The sequence below is a fragment of the Typha angustifolia genome, chromosome 5 (genome assembly GCF_048772165.1).
Source record: "Typha angustifolia cultivar Huaian chromosome 5, ASM4877216v1, whole genome shotgun sequence".
Classification (NCBI taxonomy): Eukaryota; Viridiplantae; Streptophyta; class Magnoliopsida; order Poales; family Typhaceae; genus Typha; species Typha angustifolia.
The window spans coordinates 1990844-2012072 of NC_133243.1; the positions used below are offsets into that span (position 1 = coordinate 1990844).

General features: G+C 37.5%; 2 protein-coding genes across 2 annotated transcripts; both read right to left on the reverse strand.

Annotated features, from left to right (window-relative positions):
- Nucleotides 1–47: 47 nt before the first annotated feature.
- LOC140760506 (ATP synthase subunit b', chloroplastic) lies at nt 48–1113 on the reverse strand. The gene has a single exon (XM_073097489.1). The coding sequence runs from the start codon at nt 1012–1014 to the stop codon at nt 322–324; it is 693 nt and encodes a 230-aa protein (XP_072953590.1). The 5' UTR covers nt 1015–1113; the 3' UTR covers nt 48–321.
- A 7922-nt stretch (nt 1114–9035) lies between these two features.
- On the reverse strand, nt 9036–11061 carry LOC140760488 (uncharacterized). The gene has a single exon (XM_073097468.1). The coding sequence runs from the start codon at nt 10994–10996 to the stop codon at nt 9170–9172; it is 1827 nt and encodes a 608-aa protein (XP_072953569.1). The 5' UTR covers nt 10997–11061; the 3' UTR covers nt 9036–9169.
- Between the last annotated feature and the right edge of the window lie 10168 nt (nt 11062–21229).

The following is a 21229-nucleotide window of genomic DNA, read 5'->3' on the forward strand; positions in this document are numbered from 1 at the left end:
AATATGGGATGGTAGAACTTTGAAGAATTAAACAATCGAACTAAATCTTAAAAGATAATGGTTCTTCCTACTTGGATATATATCACAACAAAGAAAATATTATTACACATATACCCAAATTCTGTACTCTTGACCATTTTGTGATATGAAGTCTCAAGTGACTCCCATTGTATTCGACTCTCTTCCAGACATCAAGGGATACATACATAGGAAACCAAAATTAATAATAACAAAACACAACCCATACAAGAAGAAAGAGAGAGGATTTGGAGTGGTTCTAAATTTTTCATTCTTAAGATGAGACAATTAATGAGCTACTCACTACTTGGATGCAGCAGGGAGCACCTTCTTGACGATCTCGTCGCTGAGTGCTGCGATCTGCGAGTCGAGCGCCCTAATGGTCTCCTCCTTCTGCTTCTCGAGATTCTCCAACGCCTCGGCAAGCTCGGCCTCGACCCGCTTCCTCCCTTCGGCAAGCTTCACCTCTAACTCCGCCGTCGTCTCCTTCTTCATCTTGTTCAGCGCCGCTGAGATCTCCGCCCTCGCCGCCTTCATCACCGCCGCCGCCTGGTCCTCCATCTGCTTCACCTCCGACGATGTGTCCTTCACGTCGCCCAGCTGCGCCCGGATCGCCGCGTCCCGCTCGTCCATGAACTTCCCCAACGGAGTGAAGTAGATCTTGTCGAGGGCCACCATCAGCAGGAGGAACTCCGCGACGATCGCCGGGAGAGTCAGGTTGAAGTCGAAGAGAGCTGCCTTCTCCATCTGCTCTGCCAGCGCCGGGAGCGGAGAGGCGGCGGCCATCAGAGCGGCGGCGAGGGCGGCGGACGAGTGACGGGAAACGGCGAGGGAGCGTATGAGGCGGTGGTGGATTGGGGGCGATTTCTTGGAGGAGGGATTGGATTTGGCCGCTGCGACGACGGTGAGCTTGGGGAGGAGTGGGGATCTCTTCGATGTAAAGTGATGGGTAGAGTAGGCGGAGGTGGAGCAAGAGGTCACGACCGCGCTGGCCATGGTTTAATTTGGATGCTTCGTTCTCCTCGCTCTCTCTCTCTCTCTCTCTCTCTCTCTCTCTAGTTCGTCAGTGGCCAGTGGGTGTGGAAGGGAAGGGGAAATCTGGAGTAAGGAAAACAAACCCTATCCTAACCTAATCTCTACCACACAATGGAGTTGAGGTTGCAAGAACAAGAGGCCCTAATTGCAATTCGTTGGCACCAGATAAAATGGAAAATAGATTAGACGAAACGAAGAAAATTAGAAATTCCTCTTTCTTTATTATCTTTTGAGATGTTGCGAAGGTAATTTTAATGCCTCGTGTTGACTATGTGACTATGAACGTGATGAGCATGTGCGATGCTTTGAGAATCTTAGTGGTGGCAAAAATTAATCTCATCTAATAACTCATATAAGATAACTTAATTTTTAATCGAGTTTGGGTTTAGTATAATTGTGTTTGAGTCGTTAATGGGTCAATCCATCTACCTTGATTAATAATCGGGTCATGTTCTAGTTTATTATACTGACCCAATTTAACATGTTTAACACATTTAAGTATTCGGATTGGATCAACTTAAACCCGATATATACAGATATATAAAATTTGGATCTTACCTATGTGCAATAAACTCTATGAATTGACTAAACATAGTTGTTTTTCAAACTGATATCTTCTAGACACAGATTTAGGTATTTAGGCAACTTTTTAGTCAAATGTAATTTTGATGTAATTCTTATCGGATTGGAAAGACATCTTAAAAGATCTTCAACTTATGTTTAAGTCTAATTTGACCGTTTTAGTTATCAACAAAGTGCTATAAGGCAGAGAAAAAATTTGACTAAAATTTGCACCCATTAAATGCTTTGCAAAATGATCTTTATCATTTCAAATAATTTTAAATAGAAAAGAGACTTTCCAAGCCTATAAAAGACAAATTAAAAAATAAAACAAGAGCAATTAAGTTTAGATCATATTGAAGAAGAAGAGAAGTTCCCATTTAACAAATTTTCTCTCTTATTTCTTTCTCTTAGTGAGATTTATTTGTAAATTAAACTCTTTAAGAGTTATTAAAGAGTTATTACACACATTGGGTGTGTTTGTTGTTTCGATTTTATTTATAAAGAAGGTGAAAAATCTTTGAGGTTTGTTGGTAAGAGATTGGGTAGATTTTTTGGAAGAAGTTAGTGAATTTTTTGACTCAAAGCAAATGCTGTTTTGAGAGAAGAAATTTTGAGGGATAAATCTCATGTAAAAGTTGCTAACACCTTGATAAACTAGTGTATATTTGCTCTCTTTTTTGCTTATCTCATTTAAGTTTAAATAGCATAATCACACACATAAGCTTAAGTTATTTATTTACATTTTTCTTAATTTGCGGAAAGCTTTGGATTTCGCATTATGGTTACAATTTGATTATATACTTGTATACTTAGTTTTTATCTTCTTATTTAATTTGTAAATCCAATTCACCCCCTCTTGAATTGCTTAGTTGGTTAATAATTGATATCAAAGCAAGGTCTCTATTTTTAGACTTATCTGTCTTAGAATAGATAATGACAATCATAGTAAGAACTCTCTTGCCAAAGATCAATTAATCAATAGGCAATAGATCACCATTAATTAGCAGGTTTAATAATAGTTATTAGAAGGCTAAAATGAGAATATATATATATATATATATATATATATATATAAGTCATAGATTGAGTTATGTAAAGTCATTATAAATGGCCATAGAATACCCAATCATGTTGTAGATGGAAACATTATTACCAAGTCCAAAAATAAATGGGATGAAATTGACATAAAAAATATTTGAATGAATGCAAAAACTATGAACTTATCGTATTGTGCATTAGATCCTAATGAATTTAATAGATATTCATGAATCGGCTAAGAAATTTGGCATAGATTAGAAGTTACTTATGAAGATACTAATCAAGTTAAAAAGTAAAAAAATTAGTATGCTTATGCATAGTCATAAACTCTTTAGTATGAATTCAGAAGAATCTATTTTAGATATATTTACTGGATTTACCAATATGACTAATGTTTTGAAATCTCTTGGCAAATCTTTTACTAATGTTAAAATGGTGAGAAAGATTATTAGATTTTTGTCAAAAAGTTGGGAACAAAAAATCACTACAATAAAATAGGCAAGAGAACAAAGCTTAGCTTAGATAAACTTTTGGGTTCTCTCATGAGCTATGAGTTAGCTTTTATGACCCAAGCCCAAGCTGATCTAGCCTAGCCAAGTAAAATCACTTGATCTACTATTAGACTTACACACTATCCATCTTAGATTTGCTTATTTCCTTTAAGTTGTTCAATTAAGACCTTATGGTCTATTGCATTTGCTTATTAGACCTAGTTGGTCTAAGTTTACTTATTGGCGTTAGTTGGTCCAGATGAGGGTTAAACAATCTAATTCGGAGTTAGCCATCTATAAATTATGGTATGCAACTCTTTTGCTCATTATGAAATGAATCAGCTAGTTTTAGCCCTAGGAGTAGCCATAATCTAAATAGCCTCCTCTAACACCTCCGAAATTTTCTCTACATCTCCATTGCAGCCCTCTTCCACCACTCCTCCACCAGGTCGTGGCCATCTTCTCTCGACCCCAAATGAATGAATTACCATACCTAGAAGCATCTGCAACTCCTTTAAATCCAGATTTTCTTTTCTAGAAATTGGGCCGCTATAATTGGTATTAGAGCCTTGCCTTCCTTGGAACATTTCCATGGTGCAAAACAAATCTAGAGCAGCAAGGGTAGCAGCCAATGAAGTTCCCCACACCTCTAAATCATCAGGTACTGAAGACACCTCTCCCCTAATGTTGACACCATCGAGAGACCAAGCATCTCCAACCATGGCGGCACCACCTCCAGTCGCACCACCACCACCAGCACCACCTGAGTGGCTAGCCTTCCTTTTGCAAGCGCAGGATGTGAGAGAGAAGGAAAGAGAAGTACAATTGGTAAGAAAATTCAAAATAATGTTTTTCCTTTTTTTTTTCGTCAAGGATCTCCTTCCACATTTGCACCAGCAGCAGTGACGGCTACAACAAATACTTAGGAGCTTCTAGGATTTCTTGCAAACCAAGACCTAGGGCATGCTCCGCAAGGCCCAGCCCAAGATGCACCTGGTACATCTTATCGTGCAGCCTATGAGCCAGATCCAACGCCTAGGGATCTTAATGAACTAGTTAAATCTTGGGTTCACCCTACTAAACCAAGTGCGCGGATTGAGCCATAAGTTGCACGGTTTAACATAGAACCAAAAGATGCAGATTGTGGGCTAGCGGGCCAAGACGGTAATCAGGCCAATGAAACTCACACCAAAAGTTCCACCAGTTCAAGGGTATAGAGCGCACAACTAGCCTTGGGCTCAAGTGGGTCGAGATGAAAACCAGATCCCTAGAGTTCAAGTTCATAGTTTGCGCTTGAATTTCCTATTTTTTCAAGTGGAGATCCGCTGAACTGGTTGCATCGAGTCAAGAAGGTATTTGACTACCAAGGGACCCTGGCGCACCAACAAGTCAGACTATTGTTGTTCCACTTACAAGATGAGGCATGTGATTGGTTCTGGGCTGCCAATCGTACCCAACCGTCTCAGACTTGGGCCAAGTTCGCTTATGCTATATGTAGGTGATTCGGTCCAACCCACTACAAGAATTTCGAGGAGGCTCTATACCAACTCCAACAAAAAAACTATAGTGCAAGCGTACAAGGCTGAGTTCGACCGAATCAACAATCAAACCAGAGGATGGTCTGACTCACAGCTACGCTTATCTTTCATTGGGGAACTCAAACTTGAAATTCTAGCTGAGGTGAGAGCCATGAATTTGATGACCCTCTTAGACACTTATACATGTGCAGAGGTCATGGAAGAGAAGCTGCAAGAGATGGGGAGGACCAGCAGATCAGGAATGGCCTCGAATTGGAATAGCACACGTCCTACATCAAGCTTGACTCCGTTTAGACCTAGCCCTAGTTTTGGGATGGGATTGAGTCGAGGAGCACCAAGTGCACACCTACCACCACCTCGAGCACCCCTAACTGTTGGTGAAGGGCAGAGGAGGAGTAGCCAGCGGAGACTTACACTTGTTGAAGTAGCCGATCGCAGATCCAAAGGCTTATGCTTTTACTGCGACAAATGGTTCACACTGAACCATAAATGCAAGAAGCAACCCGTGACGCTCATGCTACTTGATGCCACTGAAGAAGAGGAAAAAACTGAACAATGGGAAGATGAGCATGAATACCATGAAGAGGCTACGGAAGAAGAAGAAGAGGAAATGATGCACACTGAGTTGAAGGAATGATCAAACATAAGCCGAGTTGAGATTTTGATTGACTCGGACAGTACCCACAACTTTTTAGAGGAGAAGATGGTGTGAAGATTGGGCTTGACCATGACTCCTACTATTGGGTTTGATGTTACGATTGGAGATGGCACGGTTCTTAGGACTGAATGATAATATGAGCGAGTCAAGGTATTGGTACAAGGGTACGAATTTGAGCTTGATCTATGCCCCCTCGCTCTCAAAGGGGCGGCTATGGTCTTAGGAGTCCAATGGCTCCAGGTGCTCGGTCCCATCACATTAGACTTTGGTGCAATGCAAATAGAGTTCAAATCCAAAGGCAAGAAGGTGCAACTAGAAGGGATCAAACCGAGCCCAAAAGCATCATTTCAGGCCATAGGACTTCCACAAGTTGGCTGCCACGGCTTTTGATGCGGCTTATTTTAACCAGAGAAGGACCCGGAGCACTGGGTAATGAAATTAAGGCTGATTAGAATTCTATCTTACAAGCCTACCCACGAGTATTTGAAGAATCAAAATGGCTGATTTTAGTGCCATATGGATGACGTTTAGGTGAGACGGCAGGGTGGTGCAGTTCAATGGAGTATAAGCACTAAGATACCCTACTTTGTAGCCCATGACGGGCCTACTAAGGCCAAACAAGATGTATTATTTGCTACTCATGGCACCAACAACCCTTGAACCGGTTTCAAGTTTAGGTATAATTGTTAAACCATGTCGTTTACTAACTGAATTTGCTGGCATGTTCAAGGAACAGAAGGGGTTGCCACTAGTTAGAAATTCAGATCACTGCATCGAGATTACTCCCAAGGCTGAATTGACCAACATGTGACCTTATAGGTATCTGGACGTCCAAAAGGGGGAGATTACAATGATGGTGAAGGAGATGATAAATCAAGGCATAGAATATGGTAGGCATAAAACTAAAATTTTCAACAGCTTATTATTCTCAAACTGATGATCAGACAGATGTTGTCAATCATAGCCTAGGAAATCTTTACGCTATCTTGTATGTGATCATAATATAAACTCATATTTTGTTCTTCCTATAGCACAATTTATATATAACAATTCCATTAATATGTCTATATGCATGAGACAATTTGAGGTTGTCCATGAGTATAAAGTTTATAAACCGTTAGACCTTCCTAAATTTATGCATTCTAGAGTCTTTGAATCTGTAGAAGTATTTGTATATCGTATCCATTCATTACATCAAGAAATAATTAAGCGAATCGAAACTAGTAATCTTCAATATAAATTACAGGCTGATTTGCATTGACATGCTAAGGAATCCCATGATGGGAGATCATGTTATTGTTCATATCAAATTGAAGCGGTTTCTTTAGATACCGCAAGGAATTTGCAAGCCTGTAGTGCTCGACTTTTTTTAATATTAAAATATATAGGACCTAATGCTTATGTTATAAATATTCCCTTTGATTATGATATTAGTTCCACTTTTAATATCAAAAATTTAATAGCCTATAAACCTCTTGTAACTGCCCTTGATTATTCTTATAACATAGCTACTTTCACCGCTCTAGATATATATACTTTAAACTATGCCGCTTACCTTCTTCCATCCACAAAAAGAAAAATATATATGTTATTTTGGATAAACAAGTACCTGTCACGCTGATAGAGAAGTTCACCGGTCTTAGGAATATACCGCCCAAAGTCTAATAGCATGTGGATTAGACACGAGGAGCTTCAGAAGATAATTTCTAACCTTTCATATTTCTACCAAAGCCATTTTCAGCCTCATCCAATAGAGTTGAGTTTCTCCCACACCAGGAGAGTTTATAAAACACAACTTTTAGGCACGTGCACTCACACAGATACAAGCGAGCAGCCCATCCAGTGACACTTTGGTTGGGTGATGACTCGTGACAGAGAGATCTTCACATAAAGAGATTGTAAACTTTTGCTAGAGGAGCATTTTAGTTTTTTTTACATTTATAGGGTTTGCTTATGTAAATGCTTGTTATGTTATCTTTAGAAGTTAATAAATATTTTGAGATTTTGATATTATGTACTTTTGTTTTGTTGGTGGATTCCTATTAGTGGACTCCATGAGTTTGTCTTCTTCTCCGTTGATACTACCATGCTACATTAGTATTTGATTAGGTTTTATTGGTACCTATATAGGAGAGCTCTCTTCTAACATCATGGGAGTTGGAGAGGATCGAAAGTTTAGGCCCTTTAGGGTTTCTAATTTCTCTATCAAGACTCAAGAGGGGAGAGCAACAAGAGAGATAGAAGAAAGTTTTTATATTAAGGTTAATGAGTTAGTTATTTTAGCGGATAATAATTCGATCCTATACCCATTTGTACCCTGATAGGGCAAGCTAGCAGGTCGAACCGCCATCTCGCCTTATCGGGTGCGTGGCCCACCTAGCACCTTTTGGCACTCAGGCAGCTTGCCTTATGTGAGAGCTAGACCGAATGGCTGCCGCCTTTTCCAATTTTTAAAACACCAACTTTAACAGGCTCAAAAAGCAGACTTATCTCAAATGAGTGGGGTTTATATATATATATATATATATATATATATATTAAATGATAGATGAGCCTAACAAGATTTAAACTCAAGACTTATACTCTGACATTATATCAGATAACTACTTGACTCAAATGCCTTCATGTATTTTACTTTATTCTTCTCTATAAAATTTCTTTTGATCACTAAAGATTTCCAGGTAGATGCAGAACTTGTAGGAAAGTGAAAAAATCCAGAAAAACTTATACTAGAAAGGAAAAAAATGGACAAAGCAATGCTAACAAAGTCTCAATGAACTCAATATCAAATCATAAATCTTACAGTAGCCACCTGCAAATTCCACATAACACAGGTAATGAAAACCTTTTAATGATGGTGCAAAAATACTTAGTTGACTTTGAATTTATTCTGTTTTGGAATAGCAAGTTCCAAAAATCAAGATACAAGTTGGCTTGACAATGTATTTAGAACAATAACTGTAAATATGAAGGTAACTCTCAGGAGCAATTTAAAAATGAGTTACCTTTGGCATTATGACCATTCCCATAGAATTAATAAAACTCCTATGTTAACTCAGTAATGGAACTTTTTCACACTGATCTTTTTAGCTTTTCTGTGCTTGCAAACTGAACGAATGACAAAATTTCTTTCCAAGAGAGTACATGTACATCATGTATGCATGCAATAAGAGATAATTTCTGGAACAAACCAACAATGGATATATTTCAGTAGATAGAGAGACCATTATAGTAAGGAACCCATGAGGTGGTGTGTACATGCAGAACAAAACAAATGGTTGAAACATTTGCTTAACTTAGTATATCAAGGACCCTATGCTCTCTAACTGAAGTTCTCCTACAAATATGTAAAATGCCCAATATAGTACCTGGTCACTTGATCCGCCCATTGGCTCAGATACTTTTTAATTGCTGCCCCGATAGCATTTCTAAGTTCTATAAAAATAACACAAGGAAATAAATTCTGGATATCTTCTCCTGCATGCTTTTCATTAACACACTTTCTGATAACACATCAAAGACATGCTAAAACCTAGATCCAGGAAAACAAAATATACAGCAGGAACTAGCGGCAAAGTGAACTTAAAGATTACAACAATTAAGCTTCTCGAACATGAATAGTCAAAATTTCTGCCGGAATTGTAGCAGAAAGTAGTCACTATAAAGGACGCAACTCCACAGCTATGAGGAACATGAAAATTGAAGTACCTTAATTCATTAATATGGATCCTGCCAACCTCACAATCTCAAAATATATGAAACATCAACACAATTTCAGGTGAACTACCTCAAACTATGCTACGCCTCCATCAATATTAGTGTTTCTTCTAAGGTTTAGAGGGAATCTTTCCATAAGCCATGAGCCTCGAACGGGAAAGTTTCAGCTCAGCTTGTCTCCGCCTTCTCCTGATACGCCTGGATAACTGTTGTTCACCATTTGATTCCTCCTGTTCAGCTCTCTGTTTTCCCTTTGCTTGCTCAACAGATGGTCCTACCATTGAACCAGACTTCTTACCAGTAGTCTTGCCATCTGATTTTACACCCTGAAGTATCAAACTCTTCTTCAACTTCTGGTGATATGTCACCTTCCATTCATTTTGTCTATAAGGTGCTAACTTCTTCATTGAAACATATTGGTTCAAATCCTTATCGTTTGCCATTAAAATCTCTTCAGAATGCAATCCATATCTATTAGGCGGGACAGACTTATACTTGAACCGAGTCTTCAAGTCCCCAATTGTATCCTCATAATCCAACTTATAATATTCTTCTAATTCCTTATCAAGCTCCACTTTTTCCTTTAAAGACATTTTCCGCTTCCTCTTCCTTTTACCCTCCTCATTTGAGGGTTCTGCCTCCTCTTTATGTTTCAAAACTCTTTCCCTAGTTGCCTTAAACCCCTCCCCAGATCCAACATCCCAATCTTTGGGGAGCCCAAGCAATTCATCTTCCTTGTCAAAATCGGGCTTCTCCAATTCACCCTCTGCATAGCTTCCGAAATCCGGATTAGCATCCTCGGCTCCATAATAATCTTCATCAAATGTCTCTTTCATCTTCTTGTCATACTCCTCCGGATCAAAATCCTCCTCCAAATCCTCTGCCCCGAGCTTGCAAAGAACATCCTCTCCTAGCCCCGCCACTGCCCGTATCTTCTCGAGCTTCTCCTGTATTTCCTTCTTCTTCAGATTCTTCAAATGCTTCAACTCTTCTTTTCTCTCTAACTCAGCCTGCGCCATCCTCTCCTCTTTACTCTTCCTCTGCTGCTGTCGGTTGCTTGTCTTCTTCCTCACTGACCCCTCAATGACTCTCGAGTGACCCCAAACTCGATCATCCTGTCCTTCCTCATGCCGGAAATTATACTCCGCCTCATACTTATCCTGCTTCTCGAGCTCATCCTCATCTTCCGAAACCTCGCAAAAGTCCTCCAAAGAAAGCCTTTTCTCCTCCTGCTTATCAGCCCACCGCCTATTCCGAAGATAATCCTTCAAGAACTTCTCATTGTCGCTCAGTTCGTCATCTTTCCCAAAGAACTCATCCAAATTCTCATTGACCTTGAGGACATCCTCATCCTCAGCGACCTCTAAACCGGTCTCCTTCTCCTTGATGACATCTCCATCCTCGTCGGATCCAAATGCCTCCTTGTCCGCTTGCAGGAACGCCTTCAGACCCTCCTCCTGCTCCTTGTTATAAACCTTTCGGTCATACTTCACACTCGTCTCTCCAAATTCTGGTCCCTCTTCGATTAGATGCTGCGCCATGACATCCTTCAGGTACAAAGCTCGCTCTTTCTTCGCACCTTTAAGCTTATTACTCTCCTCTGATTCGTCGTCGTCTTCATCCGAAGGATAGATCTTGGCGTCCTTCTGGAGGATTTCGGGGTCGTTCTTCTTGACCCTGACGAGTGTTTTAAGGAACTGGAGGTCCTTCCGGGGGGATCCGGCTAGGTCGTCGAAATCGTCATCAGACGACTCGTTGTCCGAATCGTCGGAGGCGGCCACGCGGCCTTTCTTCTTGAGCTCCTCGTACTTTTGGAGGGCTTCGCGCTTCTTGTTGTGCTCCAATCGGCGGGCGAACTCCTTATCGATCTCGATCTTGGAGAAGCTATCGTCGCCATCGGAAGCTGGGTCGCAGGCGTCGAAGAGGTCGATCGCCATTGGAGGAAGAGGAAAACTGATGGAAGAGAGCTCGGAGAGTGAAGCCGAGCCCAAACCCTATTGATATTTTTATACGATAAGTGCTAGGGCTCTTTCTCTACGAATGGCCGAGGGCCGGACAGGTACCCGGGCCTTTGGACGGAAGGCCCGGTCCTAGGGGTGAAAAGCTCCGATTTAATCAGATTTAAGCGGATATCAATAGAAAAGCCCTATTTGACCTACATATGGATACGACTCAAGTTTTTCGAGAGAACTAAATACGGATACAGATACGGATCAGATAAATTTTAATGGATATAGATCAAAATATCAAATATTCATTTACCTGCATAAGTTATAAATAAACTAAACCTGTATCCGGTATCCATTAGCCCCAAACCCTTTCCTTCTAATCTAATCCCACCTCACGGCCTTCTTCTCCTACATCTCCACATCCTTTCCTAAACTCAATCATAAACCCTCCTCCCTCCTAACCCATCTCAATTCCACCGTCCATTTTCTCACTACCTGCATGAAGCGAGCCCTTCGATCCGGCATCTCCTCCTCCTCTCAAGGCCTAACATGGGCACACACAGCACACATGTTCTATCTAGCCATGGATGCCTAAGGCTTTCGTGGAGCGGCTCGCTAGGGTACCAGTTGTACACTGTATGCACTCAGTAATGCAACAGAGGAGTTTGTGGTGGTGTCCAGTTAAGGACATGGCAATTCTTAGGGCTCATCTACTTCAATAAGGAGGCAGAGAAACTCTTGGAGCATATGAGGATGGTGAATAAGGACATGCGAGGTGTTGGATATTCTCTTGATATGACGACAATAATGGAGGCGATAGGAAAACCCTCAATCACAAGGCGTAGAGGTGTAGATGCAAATCTTAGATATTGGTATTATACTACACCACATCGGATAAGAATAAGGCACAAGTATCACCCCTCAAATCCATAGCCTGAATGATGGCAAGATGTGACTTTTGAGTGGAGAGAGAGAGAGAGAGAGAGGAGAAAAACTACTACAATTCACTTTGATTTAAATTATGAAATTGTTCGTATTCTAAAATTTTATTTTTAGATTCTGAAATTTCATTTTCTACAATTATTCTAATTTCCTGGTTGAATATTACTTTGCTTAGTTAACATTCATTAGTTAAAAAGTTCATGTTTACTCTTATTAGATTTGTAGTATTAACTACTATGATGGATTGCTAATCTCATTAAGGTTAAGGATGAAGCTTATAGTTGGCATTTCTCTATTAATATAAACCTCTGATTTGTTCCTAATTGCTAAATAGATTCTTCTTTCTTTTACAATAAAACGATCGATAGATATTGGATATTGGTTATATTTCTAAATGGGATACTAATAATTTAAAAATTTTGTAATGCCCCTGCCCGGCACGGGCATGTGCACGCCCATGCGCCCACACGGCACGTGACAGGTCGGGCGGGGCCCGTCGCGTACAGATATATCTGTACTCAACATAATCCATCTCATAGATCAATCATACTATCAACCAAATAAACATGTTAACATATGAATATCCAAGCCCACAACAACCATATTAGACAGCTAAATAATCTAGCAAGACCCACACAGGCTACGATAAACCATCAAGATACAACTAAAATCACTAATACATGAGTACACTATAATCCGACATATATTATACAAATCATCGTCTAATATAAAGGAAGTACAAATATCAAATACTGGTACAACTCAATTTCTATATAAACTATCATCTATACCGTTTCACATTTATAGCTCACCTCATCATCGCTCTAAAATATCTTTTCAAAATATCCTAAGTCGCTATCACGTACCACATATCTGATGGAGTTAGAAAAGAAATAAAGAGTGTCATGAGCAAAAGGCTCAATGAATAGACCTTACCCCGAATCAATAATGTCAAACAGAGAGTAAATTATGTACTAGATAATATGAATCACATAAGAGTATCATGTCATGAACGAGTATATGATTATATTCTCAATAATATATATAAATGATATATAAATATCATGTCATAACTGATCAAAGTATATAATTTTCGACAATGTATAAATACATCTTCGTGTCATACCATCATCACAACTCTCTCTCTCTCAAATATGACACATGATGCATGCCAACTATGACCATGTTATGATATCAAATACAACCATATATGATGTATATTGACCACTCGATAATCAGGTAATCAGATGATAATGAAATTATATGCATTTCTTAATATCTCAGTCATCAATGTCATCTCTATATGTCATCATCATACTAGACCATTATACACAGTCAACATCCGGTACCCGATCTCAACATTCTACCAATAGGCTCAAAGCATACCCTGCCATACGCTAAGGGTATCTCAGTCATAATCAGACCTTGCGATACGCTAAGGGTATATCAAAATCCATCCAAATCGGGTATCCCACCAGTTAATAGAAATCACATGAGGGTAATTCGCCACATGCATGCCTTAGCGAATAGTAGGTGCCCGATTGTCTATGCGCATAGACTCAACTGACCTCCTACATGGGCCTGAGATATCGCATATCAGCGACCATAATCATCACTCCAGGCACCCCTAACCTTGGCACCTACTCGGGTACCCTCATGCTTTTCTATCAACTTTCCTATCAATGAGATGTATGTCTTTCCTTCTATATGATAGATCACGTGCATATATCCAGTACTATAACAAGTCATGCATATCAAGAATTTAGGTGGTAAGTCAAGAGAAAAATAATGCAATGTAGTCTCCAATCGTATATCTAACATATGTATATCCCTACTAGTTTATCATATGCATACTCATGCTAGAGATCATCCTGACACAAAATCATAGCAATCTATCCATCTCCAATTATCTCTATATATCATCAGCATACTCATATCCCAGATTAGTCTAATCAAATACATGATAAAGTATTGTGAGAAATAGAGAGAAATAGAGAGGGTTTTGTGAGAAAACACTCCTCCATTGTATTTGGGAGATATTGGAGAGGAAAAATCTTTTGTATTTGTATTATATTTGCAGTGGATTAGTGGATTGAAGCTTTGCATTACCCGTGGATATAGGCACATCATCGAACTACATAAATCTTCTCTCTCTCTTTCTTTTCTTCTTTGTAGTTTACATATATTTAGAGTTCTTGTTAGTGATTAGCTTAGGTATTTAAAGTTCTTTACATTTAGTATCTTGATTGTGAATTTTACTTTGGTATTGATATTAGCTTTACTTTGGTATTGATATTAGCTTTACTAATATTTAGTTTACCCTAATATTTTGCTATGTTCTATTGGTTTTGTTTGTGAGTGTTTAAAATCAATTCCTCTATCTTCCAGCCATTTAGCATTAAACACAATATTTCGTAGTCTTGAATAGTGATATATGACTTTATCGTGGCAGCAAGATGGTTATACATGTCGACATCGTTATCTTTCTTGGATTTCAGGTGGTGACAGGAACTCTTCTTTGTTTTATTAGTTTCTTACTGCTTTCGGTCATCGCTCTCCCATCAAGAAGATTGTTCTATCGAATGACTGAATTGACACCTCTTTAGAGTAAATTGTCCTCGCCTTTGAAGCTCACTATAAGGAACTTTGGGTGGCTGAAGGTGAACCTAGCCAAGATTTTTTTCCCACTTTGCCTAATCTTTCTTAGAATCAGGCTAATCTACTTATGTAGCTAATAGAACAACTAATATTAAAAAGATAGTGTAGTCAATTGGAATGAAGCATCTACCTCCAAATACACGTGCCCCTCACATGGTTTTCACGTGATCTGTCAGTTAATATTTGTACATAATATACAGGATAAAATTTAGTATTTTCACAAATAAAATAAGCTAAAATGAGTTTAAGTTATCACATGTTGCAACAAACCCTAAAATACATATCCATACACCTCGTCAAAACAAATGCCCGCAATAGGGACAACAATTCATACAATTTATTTAACAATACTAAAACAAATAAAAAATATATATAACTAGATCTTCACCAACTCCTCCATAGACTCGGGGTCATCTACTAAAGCCCAGCAAGTATACATTTATATAGTCTGGAAAAATATAATAACGAAGGATTTCACATAGTACATATGTATGTCAATATAATCATAGTAAAGCATCTATGGAACATATTTATATCAATAGCTCACATATATTAATAAAAGAATACATGATATGTATCATTTTAAATCTCAAATCATTTATATCAAGCTCACACTAAGCCATGGCCATAATTATCAAAACATGCTCAAAGAGCTATTCACCATATAATAAACATAGGCTCACATATCATCTCAAACATTAAGGAGGGATAAACATCTAGTAGTATTGCTGCTCGTACATGTCTAGCAACGCTTTATATGACTGATTGTCTGTGGCAACCAAACTAGGGACCTTAGTTGTAAGGCCATATCATCGCATATAATAAAATCGTTGCATGTAGTGGAATCATCGCTCAGGGAAAACAAAAGCACGCTACTCAAAAACACCCTGACCCTATGTTATTGGGTAACAATAGGTCTACGACCCCTACCTCTCAATCATAATTTCATATCACCTCGTGTCTATCTCTATTCTCGGTAGTGTTACGCCTGCTCAAATTGGCGCACATGGTGCTTGATAGTCCCCTCCTAACCTCATGACCTCAAGTATTAGTTGATAAATATAGGTAATAAATATACACTCTACCTCCTAACTCTACACTAAGTGAGTAAACAAGCACTATCAAGATGAAACTAAACTACATGGTGATACGTGCAAAGTGGTGCAGTGGTTAACATCATCAAACATAAGACATGCATATCGAAGATATCATAATAAAAAATGCTCCAATATTCCATGAATAACTATGAAGTAGTAAATTAAATATAATTATATTGAATAGTGAATACACATCTACATATGTATAATATGAATGCGATAAACTCATAAAGTAAATCATCACTTTAATATTACACTATTCCTAGACTATAGAAAATTCACTTGCCTAACATCGCTTCTAAGATAATCAACTTCAACTGCGTCACGGATCATCCTCACATAATAATGAACCTACCTCGATAATGAAAATAATATACATAAGCACAAGCCTACCTTAATCAATTAATTAATTAATGCACGATTAGCTATTATAGGTTTAGGGTATGTCCACCTAAGAATTGTTATATTTATTAATCAAATAGAGTCTACTATTAATGGTTATTAGTATAATTATCATTATCTATTCCCCTAATAATTGTCCATTGAAGTGAATTAAAATATAATGCATTAATTAACTTATTAAATATTAAAGCACACTTAATATGATTATCATTTATTAATATTAATTTATAAAAACTATTAAAACTAACCAAAACTACCCTCTAAAGATTAATAATTGAGGTTCAAGTTGACAAGAATAGATAAATTAAATGGTTAAAGTAAACTGAAACATATTAAAGGGTAATTAATCTACTTGGGTTAGCTCAAAACCCAAATACCCTAATGCAACTAAGCCTAAAAGCCACTTGGGTTGGGCTGCAGACCTAGGCTCGAGTAAATTCAATTATTTGTCTAGTCAAAATAATTATTAAGAATACTAAACTTAATAGTGAATTTTATTTGTCCACTGAAAGTAACACATGCACATGATTTTTTTCTTATATCTTAGTACGGAATGTTACAAGGAAGGAATAAGTGCCCAAGTCTAGATTGTACTTTTGTTGAATTTTATTTGTCTCATTGGGATATAGTTAGCACTGATTTGGTTCAAGTGGTCTAGAAAATTTTTGATTCAAGCTCATTAGCCCGTTTTTGAATGAAAGCTTTATCTCTTTGATTTTGAGGTGTGCCAATCCAAGAAGAGTCAAGGAATTTTGTCTAATCAGTTTTGTGTAATGTTAGATACAAGATTATGACAATAATAATTAATTGTAGGTCGACTTAGAGAAGTCATGGATTTTTATTAGTCTGGAGTAGTCTACACTAATTTCAGAAGGAATATTCATCACAATATTGCAGTTACCCAAGAAATTCTTCACTCACTTAAGCATGCATCGAAGACTAAATCCTTGATAACTCGTAAAGTGGATATGAGGTCGGCTCATGACCCAGTTCGTTGGTCCTTTCTTTATCGGATTCTCATTGCTTTCCACCTCGATGTATTGAGTAGATTATAGTTTGTGTGTCATTCTGATAGACCCTCCTTCAATCAGTGATGCTAAGGCATCTACTAGTTCCTATAATCCACACGAACCCAACGATAACCTCGGATATGAGATCTGATCTTCAATGAGAAAGCTAAGTTTACCGTGAACATTTAAGATTAATGGCGCCCTTGAGATTCAATTATTGGATATCGGCAAATGATTTTAGAGGTTTCATGGATTCGGGATGGCAGACGAATCTATAGGAATGGATGGTGGAGTGGAGGTTAGCTAGGGTGTCGTGGTGCTCGACCTATGTGGGGCGGTATGGTGGAGATAGTGGGTAAAATAGGTGTAGGTGCTAGATAACCGGATAGGGGATAGAGAGTCGTCTCTCTAGGACGAGAGGTGCTAGTCAGATGAGAAGTTAGGTAGCGATGGTCGGCCTAGATGGTGGCTAGAGTTTTCATGGCTTAGCGGTAGTTGAATAAGGAGGAAGAAGACGATTTTACAAATTAATTCAATAATCCAAAATAGTTCAATTAGGTGTGCACCACAAATATTTATAGTGGCTACCTAATTAGACTCTAATCGGCCTAGCTTAATGAGCTCAGGTTTGACTAACCTAATAAGCAAATAGGTGTTGAAATTAAAAGGATTATACTTTAGGGTGTAATTTGAATTACAACTTAAATAAGTAAATACAAAGCTGAAAATAAATAACAAGAGTCTAGGGTCTTTATTGCAATTCCAGAATTGATACTTCAATGTCTCCTCACCATTATTTGGCTCGGCTTGATTGAACCATATCACATAGGCTCTCTATTATTTCACCATTAATGGAGAGGTTAAAGGCTAACTCACTACACAATAGGGCTTGAGACAAGGGGATCCTATCTCTCCATACATGTTCTTACTAGTTCGAGAAGCGTTATAACATCTCTTAAGAGACAAAGTGCATTACTTGTTGGCTTATAGTTCAACAGGTCATCAAATCTTACACTTTTTCACCTGCTTTATGCACATGAATCTCTCATTTCAGCTTAACTGAAGTTCAAAAATTGCAACGAAATTTGAGTGCATTTCGAGATTTGTCAGGTTTGGAGATGAATCCTGAAAATTAAATATTATATTTTTTTTCCAAAATTACCATTGATAAAAGGTTGTTGATTTGTCTGTCGCCTTTAGGTTCAGGAATCCACTTCCATATGAAAATATTTGGGTGTTCCTATCAGTTGTAGTTAGCTAAAAGCTGTGGATTTTAATCCAATTAAAAGTGCAGCTTGGGCTTTCTAAGTGGGGTTCAAAACATATATCTAGGACAGTAAGGTCATGCTTTTACAGTTTGTTTTTCTTTCCATGCTTGTGTATAATATGCTTGCTATTCATATTCCTAATTTCTATCTTTTGAAAGATTGAGGAGTCAGGTCAAAGCTTCTCACGGGAAAGATGATATTTTGGGTTTTTTTGGATGTGATGGGATAGAATTTATACTAGAGGACTCGGTTTGTGCAAATTAGATCTTTGGTAGCGAGTACCGAGGATGAAACTGTTGGCGATAAAGTCACAAAAAAACCGATCAAAAATAAATAAATAAATTTACAGATTATAGAATATAAAATTCTGAATAGTCGAGTTTAGTATTGGACACTATCTCCTTAAGACCAATTGGCCCTCCACCGATTACTTTTGGAATAATGGACGTTGGTCTCCCAAGATACACACTCGAAAGGAAGCAGCTATTGGAATGCCTTGTTGAACTTGAACCGTGCTTTACTCTCTCTCAAATGTAGACTCTAACTTAAGACTCGACTCAGATTTAGAAGGAATGAACCAAAATTGTGTATAAAATTATGCAGACTGATAGCCTATTTATAGAATTAAATAGGCTCGACGAAAGGATGTAAATGATCATGAATGGATGCACCAATTCGGGTCGGGTTCAACCAACCAATCTGAACCAGGCAAAAAATTAAATTTGACTTAACCCCACGCATGCGAACCGAGTCGAGCCGGGCGGGCACGCATGTGTGAGTTAAGTTGCATAGTACTATTTACCCACAAAATAGATACCCTTTTTGGGCCCAAAGCTTATAAGAAGTTTGTCATTTATATACCATACTAACATTTCTCAAATATCCAATATGATACTAAACTCATTTCTCTTTATTTTCATTATCATGATACTCACATTAGAGCCAATTTTTATTAACTTCTCTTCATGGATTTGATTAAGTGAATATATGATAATAAAATATTTTTTGAACTAAATTAATTCCACTATTAAATCATCATTAAAGATGTATATACCCCACTTAAAACTTAGTTCAAAATTAATAAAAAAAATTCATGTCAAATACATGAAATTACCTATAGAAATAAGCTTGTCAGCTGCTCCACCATGGTGACATTATTTGGACACTAGGTGGTGTGTGCCAAAGATAAATGAATATGCTCTTTACCTTTGACATGTACTTTAGTTGTTCTAACTTGTGGAGATAGATTTGCAAAGCCTCCAAGGATGTTTTTCGATCATTTAAATCATCCTATTCTTAGGATCAACAAATATGGTGGAATAATGTTTGGTGGATACTCTGTGGACTATGTATAAAATAATTCTTATGGCGTATTTTAGGGAAAAGGACCTACTGTTGATTCTATGGGTTGATTTTTCAACTTCAGATCGCATGTGCCCACATTATCATGTCACTTTGGAGACCCTGAATCATTTATCTTTTATTGTGCTTTTACTAAAGAAGTGTGGAATACATTTGCCTTACAAAGCTCTGTTCACGGCGATATGTTCAAATAACCTAAAGATATTCTATTAAGCAAGCTAGCTGACCATGCATCCGAGAGTACCATTTCTTACAAAGCCTCCAAATAATATAACTAGCAACTATTTTCCACTGTCTAACTCCTTCGGTCAATTTTTGAAGTTGTCTCATATGGGATGTCCAAGAAGCAACAAGACTGGGTTTGCTTGATATTCTATTTGAAATTGACTCATGGATGCGTTGTTCTAAATGACAATATGGCTTTACTTTTGGCATGGAGAAGCTATTAAAGAAGATTTGATACAAGTCTACTAAATTATACATTTATCCTTTTCTTTTGTTGCTAGATCTTTAAATTTTGTTGCTGATGGCTTAACACATACGCTCTTTTTTCTGGGATGTTATACTTAGACAAGTAAAAACAACTACGCTAGATATAGTAAGATCAAAAACTTAGTAAATGTTGCTACTTTAGGATGTTTTATATAAGATATTTTATATAATTGCCACCTAAAACTTTTAAAATATTATAATTGCTATTACTTTCTTTAAATATCAAGATTGCCACTAAAATCTTCACTCTTTCATAATTACAAGTATGATTAGCTTTTTAACAAAATATTTCCAACAAATTATTATTAAAGTTAGCAAATACACTAAAATACCCTCTCTTTTTAAGTTAAAATTTAAAATATTTATCAATATCTTTGATCTAGCATAAAAGAATATATTTTTCATTATACTAAGGTACTGGGTATAATATTTAATAGCTTTTAATCATTTTAAATAATTTATATAGTCTTTGTAGAATCTAAGTTGTGTTTTGATTATAATTAGTTAGATTTAAATAGCGGAATGGCATTTTATAAGAGGGCAATAATTTTGATGGCAAATATGACATTTAAAAAAAATACAACAGTAATTATGATATTTTAAAACTTCCGAAATTCTTTTAAATTGATGGAAAGGCACGATAAAAATGAGTGCATTTCTTTCAACACAAGTATTGCTGTTACTTAAATTCATTTTTCTGAGTATCATGCTGCATTATTGCTTAATTGCCACTTGAGCAGGATTGAGAAAAAAAATCATAATCATAGTGATTGGGCTAATGTCCACAAAATGCAGACTAAATCAATCGCCCATTCAGAAAAAAAATATATCATGAAATAAATTCCAGAACACAACATCATCAAGACAATCATACATGTAAACACTTCAGCATATGGATCATGGATCATGGATCATGGATCAGGTAATGAATAATGAATAGACACTTGTCCTGCTCTCATGGTGGAAATAGCAACCCAAAATGCAAAAGAA

Excerpts from the sequence above, each read along its gene's own strand:
- LOC140760506 (XM_073097489.1), bottom strand. The coding sequence starts at position 1,014 with ATGGCCAGCGCGGTCGTGACCTCTTGCTCCACCTCCGCCTACTCTACC.
- LOC140760488 (XM_073097468.1), bottom strand. The coding sequence starts at position 10,996 with ATGGCGATCGACCTCTTCGACGCCTGCGACCCAGCTTCCGATGGCGAC.